Here is a 23,641-nt window from a genome sequence, read left to right on the forward strand (position 1 = left end):
ATGGACCCTGGTGGTGTGATGGTTATGCATTGGGCTGCTAACCATAAAGTCCACAGTTCGAAACCACTAGCCACTCCTTAGGAGAAAGATAGAACTTTTCTACTCCTATAAAGAGTGACATTCTTGGAAACTCACAGTGGCAAATCTATCTGAACTGTCCTACGGGGTCACTGGGAGTCGGCATAGACCCAATGTCAGTGAGTTTCTGAAAACACAAAGACAGGAAGCATGTCTGGCGTGCCTTCTATTCCCCCAGCCTCTAGGGGCAGCACCTGACACACAGTGGTTTCTCAATTCATGTGGGAATAGCGATCCCATACCTCATGAGGAAAGCAGTCCTGGTGGCATGGCAGTTAGAGCGCCTGGCTGCTGACCGGAAGGTCAGACGGTTGGAACCCACCAGCAGCTCCTTAGGAGAAAGTGGTGACAGTCTGCTTCCGGAGGACTGTGACCTTGGAAAGCCTATGGAGCAGTTCTACTCTGGGATGTGATGCGTCACAATCTACTGCATGGAGAGCAAAGGACATGGGTGTGTGGCCAATGAGTAGCCCCCGCATGCCTCCCTAAGAGAAGGATACACACTGTCAAGTGGGCCTCCAAAGTATTTCTTCCCTTGAGCTTCCTACAGTCATTCAGAGACCTCGCTCCCACCTGCTGTGTGCCTGTGTGCTGTGTTCTCCTTCCAGTGAAGACAACTGTCAAATTAGTCACGCCTCCTCAAAATCGACTCCAAGGTTTCTGGCACGTTTCTCTATTTTCACCCTAGTCCTCTTCCTCTGCTGCCCCAAAGCCAGCTCTCCTTTAAGTGCATTGAAACATTTTCTGTTGTTGCACTTTATTTGTCAAAAAACCAACCAACCAAACTCACTGCCACCAAGGCGATTCTATCCACAGCAACCCGATAGGACAGAGTGGACTACCCCTGTGACTTCCAAAGCTATAGATTTTTATTGGAGCAGAACACTCCTCTTTCTCTTGCACAGTGGCTGATGGGTGGGTTTGAACTGCTGACCTTGTGACCAGCAGCCCAACACGTAGCTTGGTATATTTGATTGTTTTTAGTAAACACAGGAGAGCACTTCTTTTATTCAAATATAGAATCCTCATGCAATATCTTCTAAGTTTTCCAAGGACCCTTTCAAGGAGTTGATGAAATTCTTTTCTGTTCCTGAACTAGTGGGATTTCACACAGGCACTGTGATGGCTAGCCCAGACAGGGTGGTGGCCCTTAACTATGCGGTGCCTCGGCTGCATCGCCTTGGTGAATTAACAACTCACCAGTTGTCTGATGCTCCCGTTCTTGAGTGATAACCAGAGAGCCGTCAAAAACTTTCCTATTCTCATACTTAGGGTCAAATTCACCTAAGAGTATTTACTTAAAGAATTCAGTGTGATTCTACCCAGGCTTAGAGTCAACAAATAGTTATTAAGCTCTTCTCAAAGAGAGACTCTGGCAACTTTGTCCACAGGATAATGCAAGGTCACTTTTCAAGTCCATGCTTCATTTAAAAAGAGCCAAGTGTTATCTGTAAATGTGTTTTGTTTCTTTTCATTTTTTTGTTCCTGAAAATGATTTTATAAGCCAGCCCATTATCCTTAATTGAAATGTCCATCTCACTTACCACCTACATGTCAGATGATGATGATATCGATTAGGCGGGAGAGGGGCTGCACGAGGAAGTCGGGAGTTTGTGGGATTTTCTGGCTAAGGAAGGAGGAGTGCTGTGGAGCTGGGATATATGTTTGTGTAGATGCTGTGGAGGAAAGAAGTCCCAAGCAGGTGTCTTGGGAGAAGGTAGGAAGTAGACCTCATAAGAAACAAGTGATCTCAGAAACCATAAGTTTCTGAGAGGGCATGAATGGCCCATGCAATGTGATCAATTAATCGATTTGACAATGTGGTGACCTTTTCTTTTCAGGATCCATTGTGTATTTCTTGGTGCAGGGATTTCACCCATAACCAGGGGTAACTAGCAGAGTGCCTGTGCCTCATGAAACCATTCTTCTTGTGTTGGCAGCAACATGATGCTGGGGCACAAGGTGTCCGCCCTGCTTTCCACCATTGCTGCAAGTTCTAACTGGTCACCGAAGCAGCAGAGCCGCTCTTCACTGACAGAGTTCATGCAGCTGTGACTTCGCTTACGGAGATGAGCAGGCTGCTGCATATACACATGATGTTCGCCATCGTGAATCGTTTTTATCATTAGAGGAGCTGACTGTTGCAAAGAAACTTACCCCTGTCTCATTTCTAATGTCAGAAGTCATTGTGATTTTCAAGAAAAGCATCTGTCTCTAATGTATTAGCTTGAGTTTCATTTTATCTGAAATGCTTAATTAAAGCAAGATAAAACTATCTGTTATAACCTTCTGCTGTCTGAGTTTGGGCAGAAATGGCAATGTTTTAACTGTATTACTAGAAAGTAGCTTAATGTTTCAAATCAATATCCATTTGTCCATATCCAATTGATTGGCAACATAATTAGGGGCACAGGTCACTATGATCCATATATCCCAACATTTTTTTAATTAGTTTATTTATAACATAGTAGGGACTACATCGGATATTTTTCTCAAGTGGAAAATGAGGCAAAAGGTAATATTTCTCTATGATTCCTAATGAGAACCTCAAAATCACCTGTCTTTTGGAGGATTCAATTTCTTACGACATCTGTGATAGTGCCCATGAGGATACCAACGGTGCTTCGTAGTAAAGAACATTTTGCTAAGTTGTTCTATCATCGGTCCTTGTTGTTTAAGGGGCTCATCTTTCACTTCTAATCTAGTTTTCAGCACATGATCATGTGTTTCTTCACTGTTATGTAGAGGATCTGGCCGAGGAACAGGTGTTGTATGTTCATATGGAATGTCCACAGAAGGGCGGTAGCATACTATTGTCCTGCCATCTGATGTCAAAGCAAGCTCTACCTTGCAATGACAGTCATCTGGGAGAGGCAGTGTCGATTTATGACAAACACTGTATAAAACTCCATTTCACATTGATAAGAAATGTTTCAGGACAGTTCTGTTTGATAGTGCCCATGTTACTCCTGCTACTGCCATGGTGGACCAAGATGCCTGTATCAGACGGTATGGCAAAAGATGTTATGCAGAGAAACTGTTTGAAACATCTGCTTCCAGGCACATCTATTTTCATTCCTGCTTGACGGGTCCTCACGGCGAAACCGCCATGTTGTCCCCAACATTTTTTTAAGAAAGAAAATATTCACACGGTATAGGGAATCACAATCTGTTTTTATATCCCTAGAGTTATAAACATTTGTATCAAAATATTTACAATTATGGTATATGAAATATCATTTCATTAAAGAAGAAGCCAAATACAGTACTAGAACAACCCACAGATGCAATGCGAATTACAAGAGCCGTAAATGTCACAGAAAAATACTAAAAGAGAAGGGAATACATGCTTCACTCCAGGCATAATTGGACTCCTTAAATGAGTATCTCGTTTAGATATAACTGGTATGTAAGTATGCTTCTGCACTTAAGCTAGCCCTCTATAATTGTCTGATAATTAAATCATAATGTAAATGTTCACCATCCCACATTATTGCTGGACAATTTCTCCACCCCTCACCCAGGTAATTCCATGACTTACTCCCAACATTCCCACAACCAGACGAACCTGGAGAAATAGACCCAATAAGAGTCCTCTTCCGGAAATACCAGCAACCGTGGTACAATGACTCTCCCGGAAGGATAACTACAGAGAAGCAGGATGAGGAGATAGCGAGAAGGAGGAAAGTGGGCAAGAAGGTTCCGATTCTCCCTGGGTAGATCTTCTTCAGGTGGTAAAGACAATCTCTTTCCAAAAGAAACCCCAGGGGACAGAATCCCAGATGGCTTAAAGCTAGCTGCTCCAAAGACCAGCAGTGCCTGCTGAACCAGGAACAACCCACCACTTACTGCTAAGTCGTCCACAGAAATCCTCCTGTGGCATCGGAGGAGCTCAGGCATCCCCTGACTGGATCCCCCAAGAGTTTTCACTTCTTATTTAAAAGAAACTATCTGCCTTTCACCTACATTTGTACTTATCACATGAGAATGTTCTTATTTTCCTGGGAGTGCAGGCACTCGGTTCTTACCATGACTGCAACAGAGTCGGCTTAATACTTTACTTTTACATAGCACCTTCCGCCCAAGGGCCCATTGCTCGCTTTTGGTTTGTGTGTGAACCTCAGATTCTAGAATTGTGTGCCTCTCCCGTGAAGGGGACTGGCATGAGCTCTGAGAGGGGACTGCTCCAGCCAGTGTCAAAGCTGGAGCCACCATTGACCCCGCGGGGTCAGGAAAGGGTGTCATTCAGAGGGAGGTGAGTAAGATTGTGTCACAAGCAGCTACGCCCATCGTTCTCTTTCGGTATCTCCTTGAAAGAACTATTGGCTGCAAGGAGGGGGATCTTAAACACACGACCCTAACTAACGTAGCCTCTTGACCTCGGGGCTTGTGCGGTGTTTCCACCACCAAATTTGTCATTAATGGCTTGGCAGAAACTGCCAAAGAGCTAGCTGCCTTGGCTTTAAGGGAGAGGTCAGCCAGTCTCTGCCTGGCCAGAGGCCTCCATGAGGGACGGCAGGGTGCGTGAAGGCTGGTCTGGGCCCAGACCGGCCCCGGCCTTCCATCATGAGACGTTCTCGCTCCCGGTCCAGCCAACCCACCCACGTGGCCTTCTAGCCATCGCTTGCTTTCTCCTGCTTCATCACAGATGCCAACAGATTCCACAGAGCTAAATCTCCGTTCTCAAGAAGGAAAACGGCTCTGTGACCAAGGCCCAGTCTGGGGACTTCAGAAGGGTGGGAAGACTTCCAGGCTCCACATAGTCATCACAAAAAGAAACCCAAAAAAACAAAACCAATGGCTGCCCTTGCCAAAACCTTCCCCACTGTTTTAACTTGGTGGAGTAGGTCTGGGGCCCTCAGTGCAACCCAGAATGCACCCTCATCGGCGTTCTGTCTAACTGAGACTGGAGGCCACCAGACAGGAGGCCAAGTGTGCCCACATCAAGGGAGCCAACTTCTTTCCCCAAGCGTTGGGGCTTAATGGTTGAGGATCTTCTCAGTAATCCTTGGGGTTTGATCTCTCCCACCCTGACAACCCCCCTCCCCAGCCCACCCCCCCTTCTTGGTTTTGCCAGCCCAGCCAGGTCCACTTCCCTCCCGGATTCCACTTCTTCCTCCTCCCCACCCCCCAATCCCCAGACACGTGGGTCAGCCTTATTTCTTTCTCAGGACCAGATAGAGGATGCCGATGACGAAGCTGAAGCAGAAGCAGATCCAGGTGAGAATGAAGCAATAGCCGTGGTGACTCGACTGGTAATTGTTCATGTGTCCATTTGCATAGTGACTGGTGTAGACGGACACCCCAACCAGAATGCACAGCCCTGCGGGAGAGGAGGCAGGAAGAGTGGACGTTAAAAATCGCTGGTGTTGGAGGAGAGGGGTGGCGGTACCAGGAGGACGTTCTGATAGTTTTCCTAAGATCCCATTTCCCTCGCTGGTGATGGGAAACGACACCCAGCTGTGTGGCCCCAAAAGCATTCCTGTCAGCTTTCCCTGGACTAAGCCCAGTGGGTGGCTTTGATGAATGGACAGCGTTGAAGGCGTTGGCACTGGTGTGTGTTGGTGTGGCTGCAAGTGTGAAGGCAAACGCAGAGCCCCGCTCGGCCTCTTTGGACAGGCTTCAGCACGCGGCCAACCAGGGCCGCTCAGGAAGGGCGCAGCCAGAGACCTTCCGCCCCACGGCTTGTCTTTGGGGAGCGTGATGGCAGAAAGACCACCACCCTACGTGTGCCCACCCAGGCAGGAGCTTCACCTTTCAGAGGACTCCCGCCCCCACTGCCACCCCCACATCCTCTAAGAGGTGTCCCTGCGGGGTGGCTCACTGTTGGTGACACTGACGCCAAGAAGGGGTCATAATTCCGAGGTTCTCCAAGAAAGAGAACGGAATAGCAGAGGGGGGGAGTCCACAAGGCATTTTCCCTGAGCTGTGTGCTAGTCCAGAGACATCCGCTCTACGTCTTGCATTTCTCCTATCAGGGGGCAGTCTGTGGATGGCACCAGCATTTACGAGCCCAAAGGTTGGCGGTTCACACCCTGGGAGACTGACTGGTGACCGCTTAACCAAAGTCCTCTCGGCGCCCTGTCGTCGGTGAGATACTCACAGCACACCAGCATGGTGGCCCCTGAGAGGAAGAAGCGGTTGCCCTTCTCCATGGTGAACAGCTGGAAGACGAAGACCACCAGTGAGATGACCGAGAAGATGATGGACAGGATCATGAAGGCTTGCACGGATTTGAGGGCATCTGTGGACACGGAGAAGGCAGCGCGGCGTTAGAGCCACCAGTGGCCCACAGGCTGGGCGTTTCCCTGACCCTGTGAACGTCCCTGCGGGTCCCAGTACGCACCTTCACCAGCATACCCCAAGGCATCATCGCAACTGCCGGCCGTGCAGTTTCTCCAGAGTCCCACTGATGTTTTGGGCAAAACATCTGAGACCACCCAGACCTGACACCAGAAGGGAACAACAAGAGGGAGGAGGTTACTGAAAAGCTGAGCCCTCTGCTTCAAAAAGAAAACAAATGTCCTTTGGGGAGCCACAGACTTCCAAGCAGCCTCGTCTCTCTGTGAAAATAGATTCTGAAGAATGTACAGCCAGGGATGGCTAGTGGGGATAGGGAGGATTTCACCTCTTTGGGCTCACATTTCTCATCATTTAAAGATAAGGTTTGCAGTGGCGGGGGTGTTGTTGTTGTTGTTTTTAAGTGTAAGGGGTTTGGTCATCAGAGTTTACATCTTTAAGGTCAAAGAACAGAAATCCTGGATAAGGACATCGGTATTAGGTGGGCCTGATTTATACACTATATTAAGACTGTCTCCTATAAGGGCCTGGCTGAAAGGGGGTGAGGGAGAGGAGGAATAATGCCCAAGAGGAGACAACGTATAAAAGAAGAGAACGTAGCAATGTGTCTGAAGGTCCCCAAAGCCACCTTTTTCTAAAGAGAAGGCTCAAACATTGACTGTCACACTGCATGACAGCAGTCAGGGCAGAGCCAATATGAGCTGCCTCGGGCTCACCGTGGTACTAGCTTCTCTTCCCACCTGACCCCCCAAAGAACTATTATCCTTCTGGAGTGGGAAAAGTAGGTGGGGTCGTCGTCCACACACGGCAGCTGCTACAAAACACACTACTGGACAAACAAGCAGGCCTACAGCGCGCTGGCTCCAGTGGTTCAGGCCGTGCATGATGCCGTGCTCAGCCCTGGGCGGCCAGACTATAGGCTGCCATCCAGTTGATGCCAACTGATGGGGCCCTCGAGTACACCCGAGTAGCACTGTGCGCTCTGGGGTTGTCCATGGGTGTGATTTGCGGGCACTAGATCATTGCCAGGCCTTTGTTCCAAGTCACCTCTGAGTGTTAGCCTTTCAGGGAGTGGCTGAGCATGTAATCCTTTTCACCACCTGAGCAGGCAAGCCTATATTCAGGGCTGCTTTTTCAAAACTGACTCAGCAGAATCTAATAGAACAATTCACACGTGTGGTGCTTCGGTGTCCGTCTCTACCGTTTAAAGCTGTTGATCCGATTGTCTGTCCTTAAGAAGCCCGGAAGCCGATGGAATGGCTAGCTCACAGTCCGGAGGAGGCTGTGGGCGGGGCTTGGGGACACAAAGGTGTTGCCCCAGTATGAAGCATATCACAGCTGTGCTCCAATGAGCCTTGCTTAGAATTAACTCCCACAATGCTTTCAAAGTTCTCCGCTCAGGACGCTACCATCCCTTGTCCTGTCATTGTAGCAGGGACCTAGCTAGATTCCAGAACCATCGTTTGCCTGTCTAGTGATGGGTGGCTTTGGTTTGTATGTCCCAGAAGCTGTCTGAGTGGTTTGTTGTTGGGGGTTGTTTGCTTGTTTCCTGAGGCAAGCACACTTTAATCTACCACTAGAGGTCAGAGTTGCCCAAGGTTCTGAGAAAAATCACCGCTGCTTCCCAAGTCTTTTTGTGTTGTGTTGCTTCAATCTGGTTAGCTCAGTGAAATTGGGTTGATCTTGCAAAAGCCACTTCCACATGCTCCTCTCCCTCCGACGCATCCCTGTGACGGAGCTTCCCGAAGGAAGGGAAGTCTGTCCCCAGCACGCGGGTGTCCTCCTTCACATGTCTTTCTACCTCTATAGCTGAGCTCTGACTTCTGCCGGGCCTGCACCCCACTCTGCCTCCACTGCCCTTTTTGACCCACAGGGACCCCACTCTTCTGCCAGGTCTCCAAGCTTCACCTTGACCTCAAGCTCCACCTCCTCCCTCTCGTCCACGTCGACGACCGCTCCTGTGAACATGACTGCTCTCTTTGGTACCTACTTCTGTTGAGTGTGTCCTGTACTCTATTTCCTCTCACAAAAGGCTGGGACAGTGGTTTAAACCTCTTTCGCAGCACTTTGTGTACATCGGGATTTTATGTAACTTCGGGTCAGTAATTGCTGAATGAACCCACAGGAGCGCGCTACTCACGTTGGCAATGGTGCAAACAAATAGCATAATAACAGTGGCGATGTGGACCACAAAGATGCCAGCCAGTAACACCAACATTTTGGCTTTTTGATACCACTGCAGGCCTTCGAGTGGAGTGAGTTCTGAAAAGGAAGGAGAAAACAAACAGGAGAGAAAGGGTTATTGTCAGATCCAATAATACAATTCCTCCTGCCCACAAGCATCCCTCTTGGTCACAACAGGAAGAGTGGCAATAAAAGCCATCACACTTTCCTCACAAAGTCCCGAAAATTCCTCTGTAATTGAGGTTCCTAAGTGCCCTGATGTTTATTCACCTATGTATGTCCATGTAAATATAGTGTTCTTTCTTCTCCAGCACATGGGTAATTATTTCTCTAATACAACCGATCTCGAAAACAAAAAAGGACACTTTATGACAATTGTTAATATTTTATTTTGTTTGTGTTTTCAGGGCCAAAGGAGGGCTTTGATTTTTAACAGGCTTTCTCACAGCTGTAATTTCCAAGTCTCTATGCAGCCATGTCATATAAATTTCCCTTATCCACCATTTCTAGCAAACTGCTCCCCCAGCAATTTTAATAGTAGGGAAAGCCTTCCACAAAAGAGCAGCTTGTAATCCACGCCCAGATGTGGAATCTGATGCCGAGTGTGACATCAGATGGGATCGCCATGACTCTCACTACTATAATGCTGTTTGATATTCAATCATTGTTGTTTCTGGCTTGAATCGAGTTAGCCCCAACTCCTAGCAAGCCTATGTGCGACAGCAGGAAGCACCGTGCGGTCCTGCAGCATCCTCGGTCCGCTGTGTGGAAGCCAGCCACTGCAGCCACGGTGTCAGTCCCCTCACTGAGGGTCCTTCTCTTTTCTGCTGACATGGCTACCAAGGAGGAGCGCCTTCTCCGGGGACTGGCCTCTGCTGACAGCCGGGTGCAAGTGCATGTGAAGCAGCACTTTGGACTTGGCGTTTAGAAGCCTCTGGCTGTGCTTCTTCCCATCCAGACCGGTTCGTTCTCTGGCCGTGTGTGGTGTCTGTTCGGTCGGCCTCACCACACCATCATGAGAAGCATCGGTCCTGCCTTGGCTTTCCTTACTCACTGCCGAGCTTCCGCACGGCTCTCACAGCAGGAAAAATGCCATGGTTTGGGTCCGGTGCACTTTAGCCCTCCACGTGACATCTCTGATTTTTTAACACATTAAAAAGATCTTGTGCAGCAGATTCTCCCCAATGTGATTTGCATGCTGAAACACTCTTTCTGTAGCAGACATGAATCAGAACGGAATCCCCAAGCATATACGGCGTTTGATTTCTTGACAATGCTTCTACAGGTGTTCATTGCGGATCCAAGTACAATAAAATCTTTGGCAACTTAAATATTTTTTGTTTATCATGATGTTGCTTATTGGTCCAGTTGTGAGAATTTTTGTTTTCTTTATGTTGAAGTGTAAACTATACCCAAGGCTGACTGACATCTTTGATCTTCATCAATAAGTCATTCAAATAATCTTCAGAACAAGCAAGGCAGTGTGGTCAACGCATAACAAGTTATGAATGACTCTTCTTGCAATCTCTGCTCAGGGTACAGATGGAATAAGTACAGGGAAAGGGTGCCATCCTTACACATGCTTTCCTGGTTTGAAACCAGGCAGTAGCTCCTTGTTCTCTTTGAACAATTGCTAGTTGGTCTATATGGCAGTTCCACATGGACACAATGAAATGCTCTGGAATTTCCATTCTTCAAAATATTACCCCATCGTTTGTTATGAGCCACACAGTCAAATGCCCTGTGTAGCCAACAAAATGCAAGCAGACATGGTTTCGGGTTCTCTGCTCTTAGCCAAGACCTCTCTGGCACCAGCAATGCACTCCTCATCCCACATCCTCTTCTGATCCCCTGCTGATGGCACAGTCTTCGATTGTGTGCCTCACAGGAGGGGCTCTACCAGGGTCTGGAGGACAGTTTTGTATTTCCTATCTGAACATGACAACTCAGGAGACTTCAGATATAGGCATCTGGAGAAAACACCATCGGTGCCTTCTACTTGTGTGTGACATCTACCCAAAGCCCTGCCCTGTGGGACTTAGCGCAGAAGAGAGGCAGATGTAGAAATCACCAGGTGGGAGGGTGGCGGAAGGGGTGAGATTGGGAGCCTAGGTCACGCGAGCCGATGGAGAAAGAACATCTTCCAGCCAAAGCCTGCACCACAGGGAAGACTAGCACAGGTAGTCATGAGTCAGTTCCGCTTCATCGTGACCCGCATGTTGCAGAGTCGACCTGCACTCCGGACGATTGTTAAGGCTGTCATCTTGGGAAGCAGATCACCAGACATTTCTTCCAAGATACCTCTGGGTGGCTTTGGACTTTCAGCCTTTAGGTTGAGCGCTGAGCCATTTGCATAACCCAGGGCTTCCCAAGAAGGCAAAAGTGATGCATGCTGGAGGAGTCTGTTCTGATTCGTGTCCGCTGCAAGAAGAGGGTTTCTTCATGCCTGAAACAGTTAGGGTGTGGTGGCAGTGCAGGCTCAAAGGAAGGGCCCCTCTCTTGTGTAAGGTGTGCGAGCAGATGGCCCCGCCTAGGGAGGTGACCGCTGCACACATCTTACAATTGCCCCAGTTCTCTCTCTCTGTATCACACCACCTAATTTCATTGAAGCTTTGAGCGCCCCAGCCTCTTCCACATGGCACCAGCTACTTATTGGAGAGCACTGTCTTTCCAACACTTGTAGTGCCTCTCCTCTCCTCTCCTCTCCTCTCCTGATCTCACTTTGCTCAAAGCTCAAAGGTCTGCAGTACACCCTTGTGCCTGGCCTACAAACAATGCAAGGCTGGCTGCCACTGTCCACCCTTACCTGTTCCAACAATCACTGCCTGCCTTCCTAAACTAGACACCTCCCTCCCACCTAGGCCATACTTCAGGGATGCGTCCAATGTTCATGTGAATAACCAAAGGGGTGGCGTCTCTCCTGCCATCTCTGGGGAGAGCTTGGAGCTGGTAATAATCTCCCCCATGGTCACATTCAGTTTTGCTTTCCTCGGGTTCTTACACCCCTCCACAGTTTTCTGCTAGACTTTAATGCACAGGGGAAAGAAGGTTTTTGAATCAGACAGAGGCTGGGTCCGGATCACTTCACGCTACCTGACCCCTGGGCCCCCGTTTCTTCATATACTAAATGAGGATCGCCATGCCAACCGCACAGGGGCGTGCAAGGCTGGAATTAGCTCTGGCTGTAGCACCGAGTCTGCACAAGGCAGGGGCGATTTAATACCAGTGTTGCTTTGCTTGTGGGTATTAGTACTACTATTATTTATTATTCAAGGAAACTGAGGGGTTGCTTGCTAACCCAGCCCTAACCCTGTCCCCCATATTAATCACCAAGCTGCCCAATCATAAGTGCAAATAATAGGATATTTGCTATCTAGTTTAGTGCATAGAATCATTTTTGGCCCTTGTAGAAATGGTCTTGATGTCTAACCCCTGTCCTTTGCGTCTGGGGACTAAAAGGGATGCTTTCTCAAGAGCATCCAGGTGAAAGCTCACTTATCTCAGCCCTGTCTAGGCCAGTCTCCCCCCACCCCCCCTCAGCCCCACCCTGACATCCTCGCTCACACTCTCAATGTTGATGAATTGGACGTTGTTATGGGTTGAATTGTGCCCCCTCACCCCTCACCCTGCCCCCAAAATAAGTGTTGTTCATCGTAACCGCTCTGCCTCTGAGCTTTGTGACACTTATAAGACAGGAGTAGTGCAGGTGTGTGGAGCCAATCTTACCAAATATGAAGAGAGCAGATTGCGACAAGCAAGCAAAGAGGGATGGGAGAAGAGAGATGCCCAGTCACCGGGCAACTGCCCGAGACAGAAGCTCAAAGGCACCTTCCTCCAGACAGACAGCTTTCCCCACGAGCTGGCACCCCGGTGTGATCCTCCAGCCCCCTCCACTGTGAGAACATAAATGTGTGTGTCAAAGCCATCCACTTGTGAATTTTCTGTTATAGCAGCAATAGATAACTGAGAAAGACATGACTGTGTTCCCAAATCCCCACCTCCCACTGCACCTTCACCTTGGCGTACCCACTGCCTCTGTGGGGCATGTTCCGGGCCACTGCATCTCACTGCCGATCTAAACCACAGCCCCACCTGACCACGTGGCAGGCTCCTGCAGGAGTGGGAGGAGGAATCCGCCAAGAAGCAACTGGCTTTCATCTTTGATTCCTGTGATCTGGCCAGCCTTCTCCAGATGGAGCAAAACAGCTTGGGTTAGGAAGTGCTCCTACTATACAGATGTGCGCATTCCCGAACAAACAATTCTCTCTGCCCTTGACCGTCAGAGGTAGGAGCTGCTTAGCTAGCACTATAGCATCATGCGTGCACCTTGGTCATTTTGTCACTGCCCTCCATTTGTCAGGCTGGGTTACTGTCATTCTTTGTCAGTTTAGAGGGGCACCCATGATCTCCGATGGCCTTCCCCGGCCCATTTTGAAAGCAAACGAACAATCTTTTCAAATGCCTGGGCTGGATGGATCCCCCTAGTTGCCCATTCTGTGGGGACTCTCCAGCCGAGGACGGCTCAAGCTGGAGAGGAGACAACCCTTGAGGTCTCTACACCCCACTGACAGCATCACCCGGGAGCCCTGGTGACACGTCACTCCAGGCAGCCCTCAGGAGGAAAGGGAACGTTTCCACTCCCGCAGAGTGACCCGCAGTTCTGCCCCCATCCTGTAGGGTTGCGATGACTGGGAATTGACCCCGGGCAGTAAGTTTGGGGGCTGGATCAGAACAGCAGAACCCAATAGGTTTAAGTCACAAGACATCTCCTCTCTGGGGACGTTCTCCCCACTCCCCTGATTTTTCGTGCCATCTGTGGGGAGGCTCATGTCCTGCACTGGCTGGTCTTGCTTCATCCAAATGTACTGAAAAGGGGCCATTTCTGAGTTCTTCCCAGCATTGGACCTGTCGGCTGCTGTAACACCGTTCTCTGCAGTGTGTTTCACTAGAAAAATAACTGACTTCTCCATCGCGCCGCTCTTAAACCACTCTGCACAACACGCTCCAGCGGAAGACATGCCCCGCCCCCTGCTGGGCAGCTCCAACAAGGGCCCAGGAACAAGAGCAAGGCCATTCTGAATGACCTGGGGACAATGCCTGCCTCTCAAAGAGCACGTAGGTACACCTGGGCAGTCCCAGCATCGTTCATTTGGTTTCCTTAGCAACACGTCCTTTGTGGTGTTTCAACTCATCAACCCAAGCCACGAAAGCTAGTTGAAACATCGTGTTCTTCGGCACAGGACATCCACTGACAGTTGCATGTGGGATGCCAGCAACGTGTTTTCCCACCACCTGCATACCTGGGGCCAGATCGGCCCTTTCCCTTCCCGTCCCCAACAAGCTTGGCACAGAGGTGGGGGCCTGGGTGGACACTGAGAATGTTTAGGAAGCAGGGAGGTGGGGAAGCGATGATTAAGAGAAATGGGGATGAGACAACTGGGAGCCACCTGCCGGGTTTCTTCTATTTCTTTTCTGTTCTTCTTTCTGCCGTGAGAAACCACCAGTTCCCACTCCGCTGCTGCTCTCCTGGGCTCCTGGCCACAGTTTCTCCTTTTCTTCCCACATCCCCCAGACTGCATGCAGACACAACCTCCTCACGCTTCCATCCCTAATGCAAGTTTCACAGACACTTGAGTCTAGAACTGGATTCACTTCTTGGCTAGCAGAAAATCTGTTACCGCCATTGGAAATGGCCCTGAGGGGTTACGTTGCTGGCGATGGTAGCTGAAAATGACATCGAGTTGGGGGAAAGGAAGTGGAGAGAGGCAACCACCTCGCTGCTTGTTTACATCCACTTCAATTTGTATCGGTGGGTTGTTTCTTACACCCAAATGGAAGCGTGAAATATGCGAGGCTGTCTTGCAATGCCTCTTCAGCCGGTTCCTTTCTCCGGCCAGTGAGAAAAGAAAGAGACCCCGTGGGAGCATTGCCTTACCCGAGGGGAGCAATTTTTGCAGACGTGCCAACCACAGAGATGCTGAGAGGAGTTTGCCTGTGGGGAATTGGACTCCATGATTACTAAGTTAGGGGCGGGACAATCTTTTCCCGTCCTAGAATCTGTTCTTTATTGAACTGCCACCGGGTCTCAGGAAAGCACTTTGAGGAGGGTCTAAAGCACAACATTGGGAAGCAATACAATAGAACGGAGTAACCCCAAACCCACTTTTCCAGCAGAGGCAGGGGTGGAAATCCTGGGGCCTGAGTCACTGGAGAACTAGCCTGAGCCTCGAGCTATAAGATCCTCAGACACCGTGGGCCCGGGCTGTGTGAACCTGGGGAGTCCCCCTCACGGCGCTCTTCTGTCCATGATTCATTGCTTAGTGGGTGAGAGTCTCCCAGATGAAAGGCAAAGATGGTGAAAGAGGGCCTTGGAGTCTGGCTAGCTCTGAGAAGCCTAAGGAAGACACCTTGGTAGTCTCTGATAGATCGCCCAAGCTTTTCTATTGAAAAAGAGAGCGATCGGATGGGGTCATTGCCAAATTCTCCATCTTTTCTTCCTCATCCCCATGGTATTGTCTTACCCAAATTACCATGGTCATGTCATGAGTTCTACCTCCATAATTGACCATCCTTTACTGCCATCACCACTGTCCAGTTCAGATCTACCCTGGACCATGGCGTCAGCCTCTCCCCTGTTTCACTGCAAACTCCCTCCCTTTAATACGCCCTCCATGTTGCCATCCTCCTGAAAACCCTTCAACACTCCCCATGTCCCAACAGGAGAGTCTGGATTCCAGGGATTTGTCCAGGTTTTCTTTCCCTTTCTCCACCCACCACATACCTTAGCACCGTTTCCCCCACATTCTAATCACGGTTGGACTACTGGTGTACTGTAAGCACTGAGCTGCGAGCCACCAGGGCAGTCGTTCAAAGCCACCAGCTGTTCTGGGAGACCAAGATGAAGCTAAATGCCCCAGTCAAGATGGACCCTCGCAGAGATCCGGATGCACAGCCCATTCTGCCCGTGGGGCTGCTATGAGTCAGCATCAACTCTGTGGCAGTGGGCTGGGCCCGCGTTTTTGGTAAGCACACACATCAATCCTCAACACCATTTACCACCCCACCCTGCTCTATTTCTAGCCTGTTGTACTTTCCTGCCAAACAACTTTTGTTGAACATATTGTCCCTGCCTTCACATCCTTCCCTAGTGAAAACTACTTCTCAAAGGCTTTTCTACCAAGCTCTGACCTTCTCTAAGGAGCCTGCCCAGAAACACCCTCACGATGTTAGAGCCCTTCTTCACTCACACCTCCTGAGTCAATTCCGACTCATAGCGAGCCTATAAGACAAAGTAGAGCTGCTCCACTGTTTCTCAGGCTGTAAATCTTTACGGGAGCAGACAGCCTCTACTTCCTTCCCCCCTAATGAGGCTGTTAGTGGATTTGAACCACCAACCTTTCCATGAACAGGCCAATTCTTATCCCACTGCTCCACCAGGGATCTCCTAGCATGGCCCTTTATTAGACCACTAATGGCAGTCTTTCTGTCAACAGTTATCTACAGATGTGTTTGACTCCCCCAGTCCTGAGTTTCCAAGATCCTAAAGGACAAGTCTTGTGCACAGCAGGCACAGAATAAATGTCTTTTCAATGAATTAAATCATTGAATTAAAGAAAACAGTATTTTTTCTCTATGGAAAAGTAAATTAATTCTGAAGTAATGGATGTCTTCATAATAAACACAAACGCATTTTCAGAAGGAAAGTGTTTCCCTTTTTTTTACATATATGGACTTTTAATCTTTTACTATTTAAAAACCACTTACATTTTAATATAGCTATTTATTTGAATCTAGATGTTTAATGTATAAATGCATTAGATATCATATCATCTATAAGCACTGTGTTAGGTGTTGCCATACAAATGCCCATGTAAACATGACTGTTTCCTTAGTGCCTTTATCATTTAAATGTATATATATGGCTTCTATCACTTTAGATCCAAAAACACAATCCTGTCTTCACACAGTCCTGACATAGTCACTAGACACTACTCTGCTCTTCCTCGGCTGGTGCTCTCCCAGCAGTGAAATCCCCATCTCCTTCATGGACGCCTGCAAACTTTGGGGGGGAAAAGCTTTCTCCCACCATCTGACCAAAGACATGTTGCTTCCTTCACGGCAGGAGACAAGATGATGGACCAGGAGTCCATCCCCCATGCCTGCCATCGTCCTTGGAGCGACACCACGACTCTCGCGGCGGCGGCTGGTCTTCCTAAGGGGACGTGGCGTTTTCCAAGCATGAAAACCTTCCCACACGCGACAGGCTGGGTGCCCTTCGCTGTGTGCTTGGTTGGTTGTGATGTGTGCTTCCCGCGGCAGGTCATCTTGGTGGGCAAAGCGGATGCCCACTTAGCCCAGATGCAGAGAAGGAGACAGGGACTTTCGGAAGAACCTTAGAGGGGTATCCGGAGGTGGGAGAAGCTGAGCTGGGATGAAGGAGACACACGGAGTCGATGGGACCTTGGATGAGCTTCCCTGGTCTTTGTTATTGTTGCTTAAGATCCCGTGCACGTTCCCATCCTAAATATTGTTTTTACCTCGGGTGGGAGAAGGGGACGTTAGCTGTCTGTGGGAAAGTTGGGGAGACAAAGGACCCAAAAGGGCCCTTTCCTCCTGCCGTGGGTGTCTGACAGTTGGTGGAGGGAGAATGGACAAATGAACCTCACGTTGCAACTTTGGTCTGCTAACTGCAAGGTCGGCAGTTTGAAACCGCCAGCTGCGCTGAGCTAGAAGATGAGGCTTTTTGGTCCCCTAAACAGTGCATCTTGGGCAACCACCAGGGCAGCTCCACATTGTCCTGTAGGGTCACTGTGTGTCAGAATCGACTCAGTGGCAGTGGGTGTGGCTCTATTAAAATTTGGCTGCGCACATTATACTGGGGCCTGATATTTAACCAGGAAAGACTCCAACACTCAAGCAGCAAGAGTAACCAAAATCTACATGCTCCAAAGAAAACAACTCCTCCCGCCGACCCCCACCCTGGTCACGGAGGAGAGGAGACAATATCTCCCAAATTTGGGTTATCCTTGATACAGACTGTAACGGAGAAGTAGTTATCCAGTCTTGGGCAGCCTCTTACATAGGTAGACGTGCGGGGTTGATTACAGGGTGGAAGAAAGACAAGAAACAGGAATCTGTCAGATAACTATTTGTTAATAACTGGCTTCCTGTCAAAGCTACCTCAACCCACTGATGGCTTTGAGAAAAGCCCTTAATCGTTCTGGTCAGTGGCTTCTGGAGGAGCAGAGGTGTGTCGTGGCTAAGGGCTGGGGGTCCGACTTCTTAGCAGACCCATGGTCCTTCTAGGATTAATGGGAGGACTGAAAGGCTCAGGCCTGACCCAGAGCAAGGGCTAGGTGCTAGATGATGATCTTTTTATTCCTCTTGGTACAATGACAGACTCGTTCCAGCAAGATGGCCTTTCAGCTTTGGTTTCCAGAATTCTTTCCGATTCTGAAAGAACCCAGGTGGTGGAACGGGCTACCCATTGAGCTGCAAGGGAGATGGTATCCCTCCACGGCAGTGAGTTTGGTTTGAGTTTGGCAGAACCTGGAGGCCAACAGCTATGCTAAAGGCAGAGTCCTGGATCCCTCTTACTTCCTCTTCTCATCCCAGGCGGAAAGACTGGGAGAACGGGGCTGGGAAATCAGAGCCTGACCCACGCCCCAGACCACAACGCAGCTGGTCAAGCAATAGGACCATTTCCCCAGGGCGGGGAGGGAAGCTTCAGTTACATTCGCTTCAGACAAATGAGGAGTGTTCTGGCAGCCACCAGGGCTTCAAAGGAGAGGTAGCCAAGATAATAACTAGGGTTGGGGAAGAAAATCAAGGTGTGGCCCGGCCCCTGAGGCGCTTGGGTGGGTCCGCCAGTAGATGCTGGTGGCAACATGCTTCGACCAGCAAAACTGCAGCTTTGTGTAGGGAAGCCAGCTAGGGCTCGCAGGGCGGGGCCGCAGCTACCAGGCGAAGGCCACCCCCAGGGTTCGTTTCCCTCCCCACCCCCCACTCCCCACCCCACCGCCCCCACTCCCCGTTTATGTTTTTCAGGGAAATGATGTAGACGGTTAGAGCTACAAGAAGCTTTGAGATAATACGGTCCAACCTCTTGACAAGGGAGGGAATGCAGGAGCCAGAAGTAAAGCAGATTCAGAACTGAAGCCCACCCCCACCCCGAACCCTCATCTTACAGGCCCAGGGACTTTCTAAACCAGCCCAATCTCCTCTCTCCTCTCTTCTATGTTTTGTCTTAAAAAAAATTTTTTTTTTTTTTTAAATTTTTTTTAAACCCACCACCATCCAATTCATTAATTGTTACACATAGTGACCTTACAGGCTGTCCATGCGAATCTTTACCAGGACATCTAGTGGGTTTGAACTTCCAACCTCGTGGTTAGCAGCCCAAGGCCTAATCCACGACAAGTCCAGGGCTTTATTTTAGGGTCAGCAAATGTTCTAGGTTCCAGAATAACTCTCGGATCTGTTCCTCCCTGGTTAATCACAGGTTCAGCACAGCCCTTCGAAACAGTGTCCTGAACGAAAACAAAGGGTCTTTCTGAAGCCAGGACTTCTGCCTGTCCTTTCAACGAAGGCTGACCCTGCCCCCACGGACAGCCACAACCAAATCTCCACCCTGCCAACCCTGAGCCAAGCTGGAGCACTGCTTCAAACGTTCCGTCCTGCCGCTGCCCACAGCCGGGAGGCCCTTCGCTGAAACACTGTTAGCAAAGGTTAGCTCAGCCTGGCAGCTACAAAACTCTTTTTCTCCAAGACTGATGTGGGCACCTCAGCTGACGAGAACTCCTGGTTTCAGGAGGATGCGTTAGAAACAGTTAGAACGACGCCCTTTGGAGCTGCTGGATCCCTCTGTTCAATTCCACAACTCCAGTCCTCTGCCGGGAGGGAGGGACCTTGGAGTCTAGAAAGGAAGAGGCCCAAACACCGAAGATCTCATCTTGCTCTCAGCTCTGGTCCTGAGCCTTCTAAAAGGAGGGGAAGTATTTGGGGGAGGCCACTGCATTATTGTCACAAACATTCAGTGGAACCCCAAGTAATACCAAGGAGATCCTAACTGTATACTGAATTAAGATGTAGCTGGGCAGTAAGAGAATAAACAAAATATTTGGTTTAGGGATTGTCGTGAAATACTGAGGGCCAGTAATCCCCAAGTAAGGGGTGAGGCAGAATTAAGAGGACACATCCTCATCCTGTCTCAAGGAGCCCCAGTGGCATAGAGGGTTACAATTTGGGCCGCTAACCACAAGGTCAGCAGTTCAAACCCACCAGCCACTCCTCGGGAGAAAGATGAGGCTGTCTACTCCTGTAAGGCTTTACGACCTCAGAAATGCAGAAAAGCCATTCCAGTCTGGCATAGAGGGTTGCTCTGAGCTATAATCAACTCAATAGCAGTAGGTTTAGTTCGGTTTTCATGGACATTTTCTACCTCTCTCTTTCCAGTTAGCTCTTTCCCCCTCTTCTAAGATTTTCAGCCTTCTTGCTCTCTCCGACACACCCAAACCCACGGCCATGGTCGTCGAGTCAATCCCGACTCACAGACACTCACAAATACAGGATTTCCAAGACTGTCAGTCTTTATTGGAATACACAGCCTCATCATGCTCCCTTGGAGGGGCCCATGGGTTGGAACCACCCGCCTTTCGGTTAGCTGCCGGATACCTAGCCCGTGAAAACCCACAGTCATACTTGTTCTCCCTCCCTTCCATGAACTTTCCCTTGCCTCCTCCCAATTGGTCTCTCTTCGATCTCATCCCCACCTTGACCGTCCCGCCTTCCAGCAACAAGGGTTCCCTCCCTGCATCTAGGGTGGAGTATGGTTCCCAAGGCCAGCTTAGTCTCTCCCAAGCCAGCTGGGCTCCTGGGGAATGCCTTGTTCTCTTGTGTCTTAAAAGGTTTATGGCCCCTCCTCATCTATGCTGGCACTTTTTATGTTTAATTAAGCAAGTCTTTTCCTATCCTCCCAAGACCTGGGGTGAGTGCTCATTGCCACGTGATGCTAAGTCCCATGAGCACCATGTCTAAGGCATCTCTGAGCAGATGGGGTGAAGGAGACCACCTGGGAGGGTCCTGAAGGCCTCTAAGTCCACTGCCTTTGCATCCATGCCAATTTGCAGCACTCCGATGGGCCCAGTAGAATTGCTCCACAGGGTATCACAGGCAGTCAAGCTTGACAGAAGCAGACTGGCTCATATTGTTCCCTCCAAGTGGCTGGTGGGTTCCAGCCTAGTGCTCACCCCGCTGCACCACCAGGGTCCTTTAAAGGCCCCCAGGATGGAGACTCCTCTGTGAAATGCCTGTTCTTGTGTCCCCTATGGTCTCACTCCACTTTTCTTCCAATTCTTAGGGATTCCACTAGCTATCACAGCGAGCAAGAGGGATTTCCCCAAATTGGAAAGGGTAGGATCTTAGAGCAACAGAATTCCAGAGCTGCACCAGATTCTGAGAGCAGACATGGCAAGTGACTTGCCCAGGATCACACAGCAGAAAGCAGGGAAGACCACACCCTGTCTGTCTTCACCAACCCAGAATTCCTGCTGACAATTTCAGTCAGTGGAAAGGGGTCTTTGTTTTCCCTAGCCCACCTGAATTCACGAAACAAAACAAGCCATCTAAGGTCCTCAGCACCAATAAAAAGGACCCCATTTTACTTCTAGAGAAATGCTATTTTCACAACAGGGAAGGAAAAGTGGACCCCAAAATTTGGGTAATAGGGAAGAAAGAGAAATTGCAGTCTCCACAAGGTTTCTCTTTTTGTCTCCATGCTTTAAGTAGCAGTGGTCCTGTCCATTACCTTTAGGGAAATGGTTTCACCCAATCAGGATCGAGTGTTCTAAAGAGTGGTCTTGGGATATGTGTGTGTTGAGATGAGAGAATTAAAATAACTCTCTAATTTGAACTGTATAGGCGCTCTCTTGCATATTGGCTAGCAGTTACAACCCAAAAATCTGGGTTCATCGGAACAGATGTGGGAAGGATGTTCGAAAGGTTCATATATAGTCAGAGGATTGTAGTTCTACACCAGTTAGGGATTGTGAGTTCTTCCCAAGAGACTGCCCTCCAGGTGGCCAGCCAGCACTGTAGATAGATCCTGATACATTTCCATGAGTTTCTGTTCTGCTGTTACCATGGCAGGCGCTGGCAATATGTCGGTGTGGATTATGTGGACTGTAGACCAGGTCTGGGAGAAGTCAGTCAGGCCAAGATAGTTGATCCTCTGAGTCTTAGTGTGCCTGAGCTCTTGTGTTAGGGCAGCAGTGTCTATGCATATGCTAAGTGCATGAAGGAATTATCATCTGCTTAGAATATAAATATCTGAGAGTCAAATATGTGGATATGATTGCCTGTGTGCATAGTTACTAGGCTTCTAAAATGCTCCCTGTGCTTTCTGAACCTAGACCTTTGAAAAGCAGAAGCCAAAGCCAACCCACAGCCATCAAGTAATTCACTCATTGAAACTCTCCTCACCACCAGTGAGTGGGTGACGATTCGTAGTGTCCCTGTAGGACAGGGTAGTGAGTTCCCAAGACTAACGCTTTACAGGAGGAGCACTGCTTGGTTGAGACCCTATAGACAAAAATGGGGACAAAGAAGAGAAAAGAAAAGATACCATCCATCCACAAAGTTTTACTCATTCAATATTAAGCAGGAGTCAAGACTTCAGGACATAAGGATGGAGCGGTAACAACAGAAAACTAGAATGGGTAGTTTGTGAGTTTCCTGGAACCAGGGATCTAGGAAAGTTGATTTCCTTTGTCAATCGAAGACACTCATCAGCAAAACCAGGTGCTGCCAGCCGGTTCCAACACACAGACACCTGTGTGTGTGTCAGAGTAGAACTGCACTTCACTAGGCTTCCACACGCATGACCTTTCTAGAGCAGATCACCAGGCCCTTTTCCAGAGGCACATCTGAGCGAGCTCGAACCTCCCCTCCTAGTCCTTTTAACTATTTGCTCCATCCAGCAAACTGCTCTCTGATAACCAGAGCTGTCTAGCAAAGGAGAGTGGGCAAGGTGCTTCCTCCCCTTTCTGGAAATGTTAAGCGATGTGATACGGCCGGCTGGCAGAGGTGGTGTACAAAAATAATTTCTGCGTACAAGAGAACATGGAACTCATTTCCTCTCTAAGACCCTTCGTGAATTTAGCCTTCCATGAACAAAATGAAGGATGGGATGAAACCAATTTGCCTGTGTCTTTGTCTGTGACCCCTTTCCACATGTGTTCACCCAAGGAGGCTACAGAAAAGCAGTTTGGCCTCTTCTGCAGGCCCTGCTACATCTCTCATGGGATCTTCTCTCCTCTGGTCCCAGGCCCCCCACCCCTACCCCACTCCCCAGGCATCAACTGACAGAGCACCTGCCCCTCCAGGAATGTCTCTGCAGAGCCCCTTCTTGAGGCCCCTGGAGTCTGGATGTTCCTCTGGGGCTGAGCTGGGTCACTCCTGGTCAGCAGAGGCGAGCCAGAGGGTGGAGAAAGTCCATGTGTCCTTTCAGTCCTTCCACGGATGTCTTTCCGGGCTCAGCGGCCTGCCCAGCCCTCCTGGGAGGTGGCCAGGGTCTGCTCTGAGAATCTGAGCTGCTTTGGGCTGGTCCTCACTGGCCGTCTGCCAACCTTTGGGACAGTTTAGCATCCCCAAGCAATCTGAATTCTGGGGGGTCCTCTGGCCAGAAGGCCAGACCGGATGCCTACGGCCCTGCAGACAGCACTCCGCCCCCGCCCCATTCTCCAGAGTCTGGGGTGGAACTGGGCCCGCCTCAGAGGGTGGGAGGCAGCAGGAAAAAATACAACCCTCATATTTCAGTATTGTCAACAGCTAAAATCCAGAAAGAAAAAAATTGAAAAAGAAAAAGGAAAAAAGAACTCTTACAGCCAAGAGACTCTCCTCCCACCTCAGGGAAGGAGAAGGCAGCAGGCAGGAATCAGAACAGCATATATTTTTTTCATGATCCCCAAATTTCAGGAAATAACATGCAGCATATTTTTCTCATATAAAAATCTACAGCGTCCTCATTTTTGCTGGGGGTTTAAGTGGAGAGGAAATGTTTTGAGAATGATGAGGGCAATGA

At 49.3% G+C, this 23,641-nt stretch overlaps 1 protein-coding gene and 1 pseudogene across 1 annotated transcript in view; both read right to left on the reverse strand.

Moving 5' to 3' along the window:
• Positions 1-2,517: 2,517 nt before the first annotated feature.
• On the reverse strand, positions 2,518-5,096 carry LOC123522060 (annotated as a pseudogene).
• Positions 5,097-5,147: 51 nt separating this feature from the next.
• The window catches only part of EMP1 (epithelial membrane protein 1), a 20,256-nt gene continuing 1,762 nt past the window's right edge, over positions 5,148-23,641 (reverse strand). Inside the window, exons 2-5 of the mRNA XM_004716224.2 lie at positions 8,519-8,640; positions 6,425-6,524; positions 6,182-6,322; positions 5,148-5,401 (exon numbers count right to left, since the gene is read on the reverse strand). Coding sequence (XP_004716281.1) covers positions 5,235-5,401; positions 6,182-6,322; positions 6,425-6,524; positions 8,519-8,596 — 486 coding nt within the window. The 5' untranslated portion in view covers positions 8,597-8,640 and the 3' untranslated portion in view covers positions 5,148-5,234. The remainder of the gene's footprint in view (positions 5,402-6,181; positions 6,323-6,424; positions 6,525-8,518; positions 8,641-23,641) is intronic.

The sequence above is a fragment of the Echinops telfairi genome, unplaced genomic scaffold, assembly GCF_000313985.2.
Source record: "Echinops telfairi isolate 266 unplaced genomic scaffold, ASM31398v2 ScPeMD7_1957;HRSCAF=2489, whole genome shotgun sequence".
Lineage (NCBI taxonomy): Eukaryota > Metazoa > Chordata > Mammalia > Afrosoricida > Tenrecidae > Echinops > Echinops telfairi.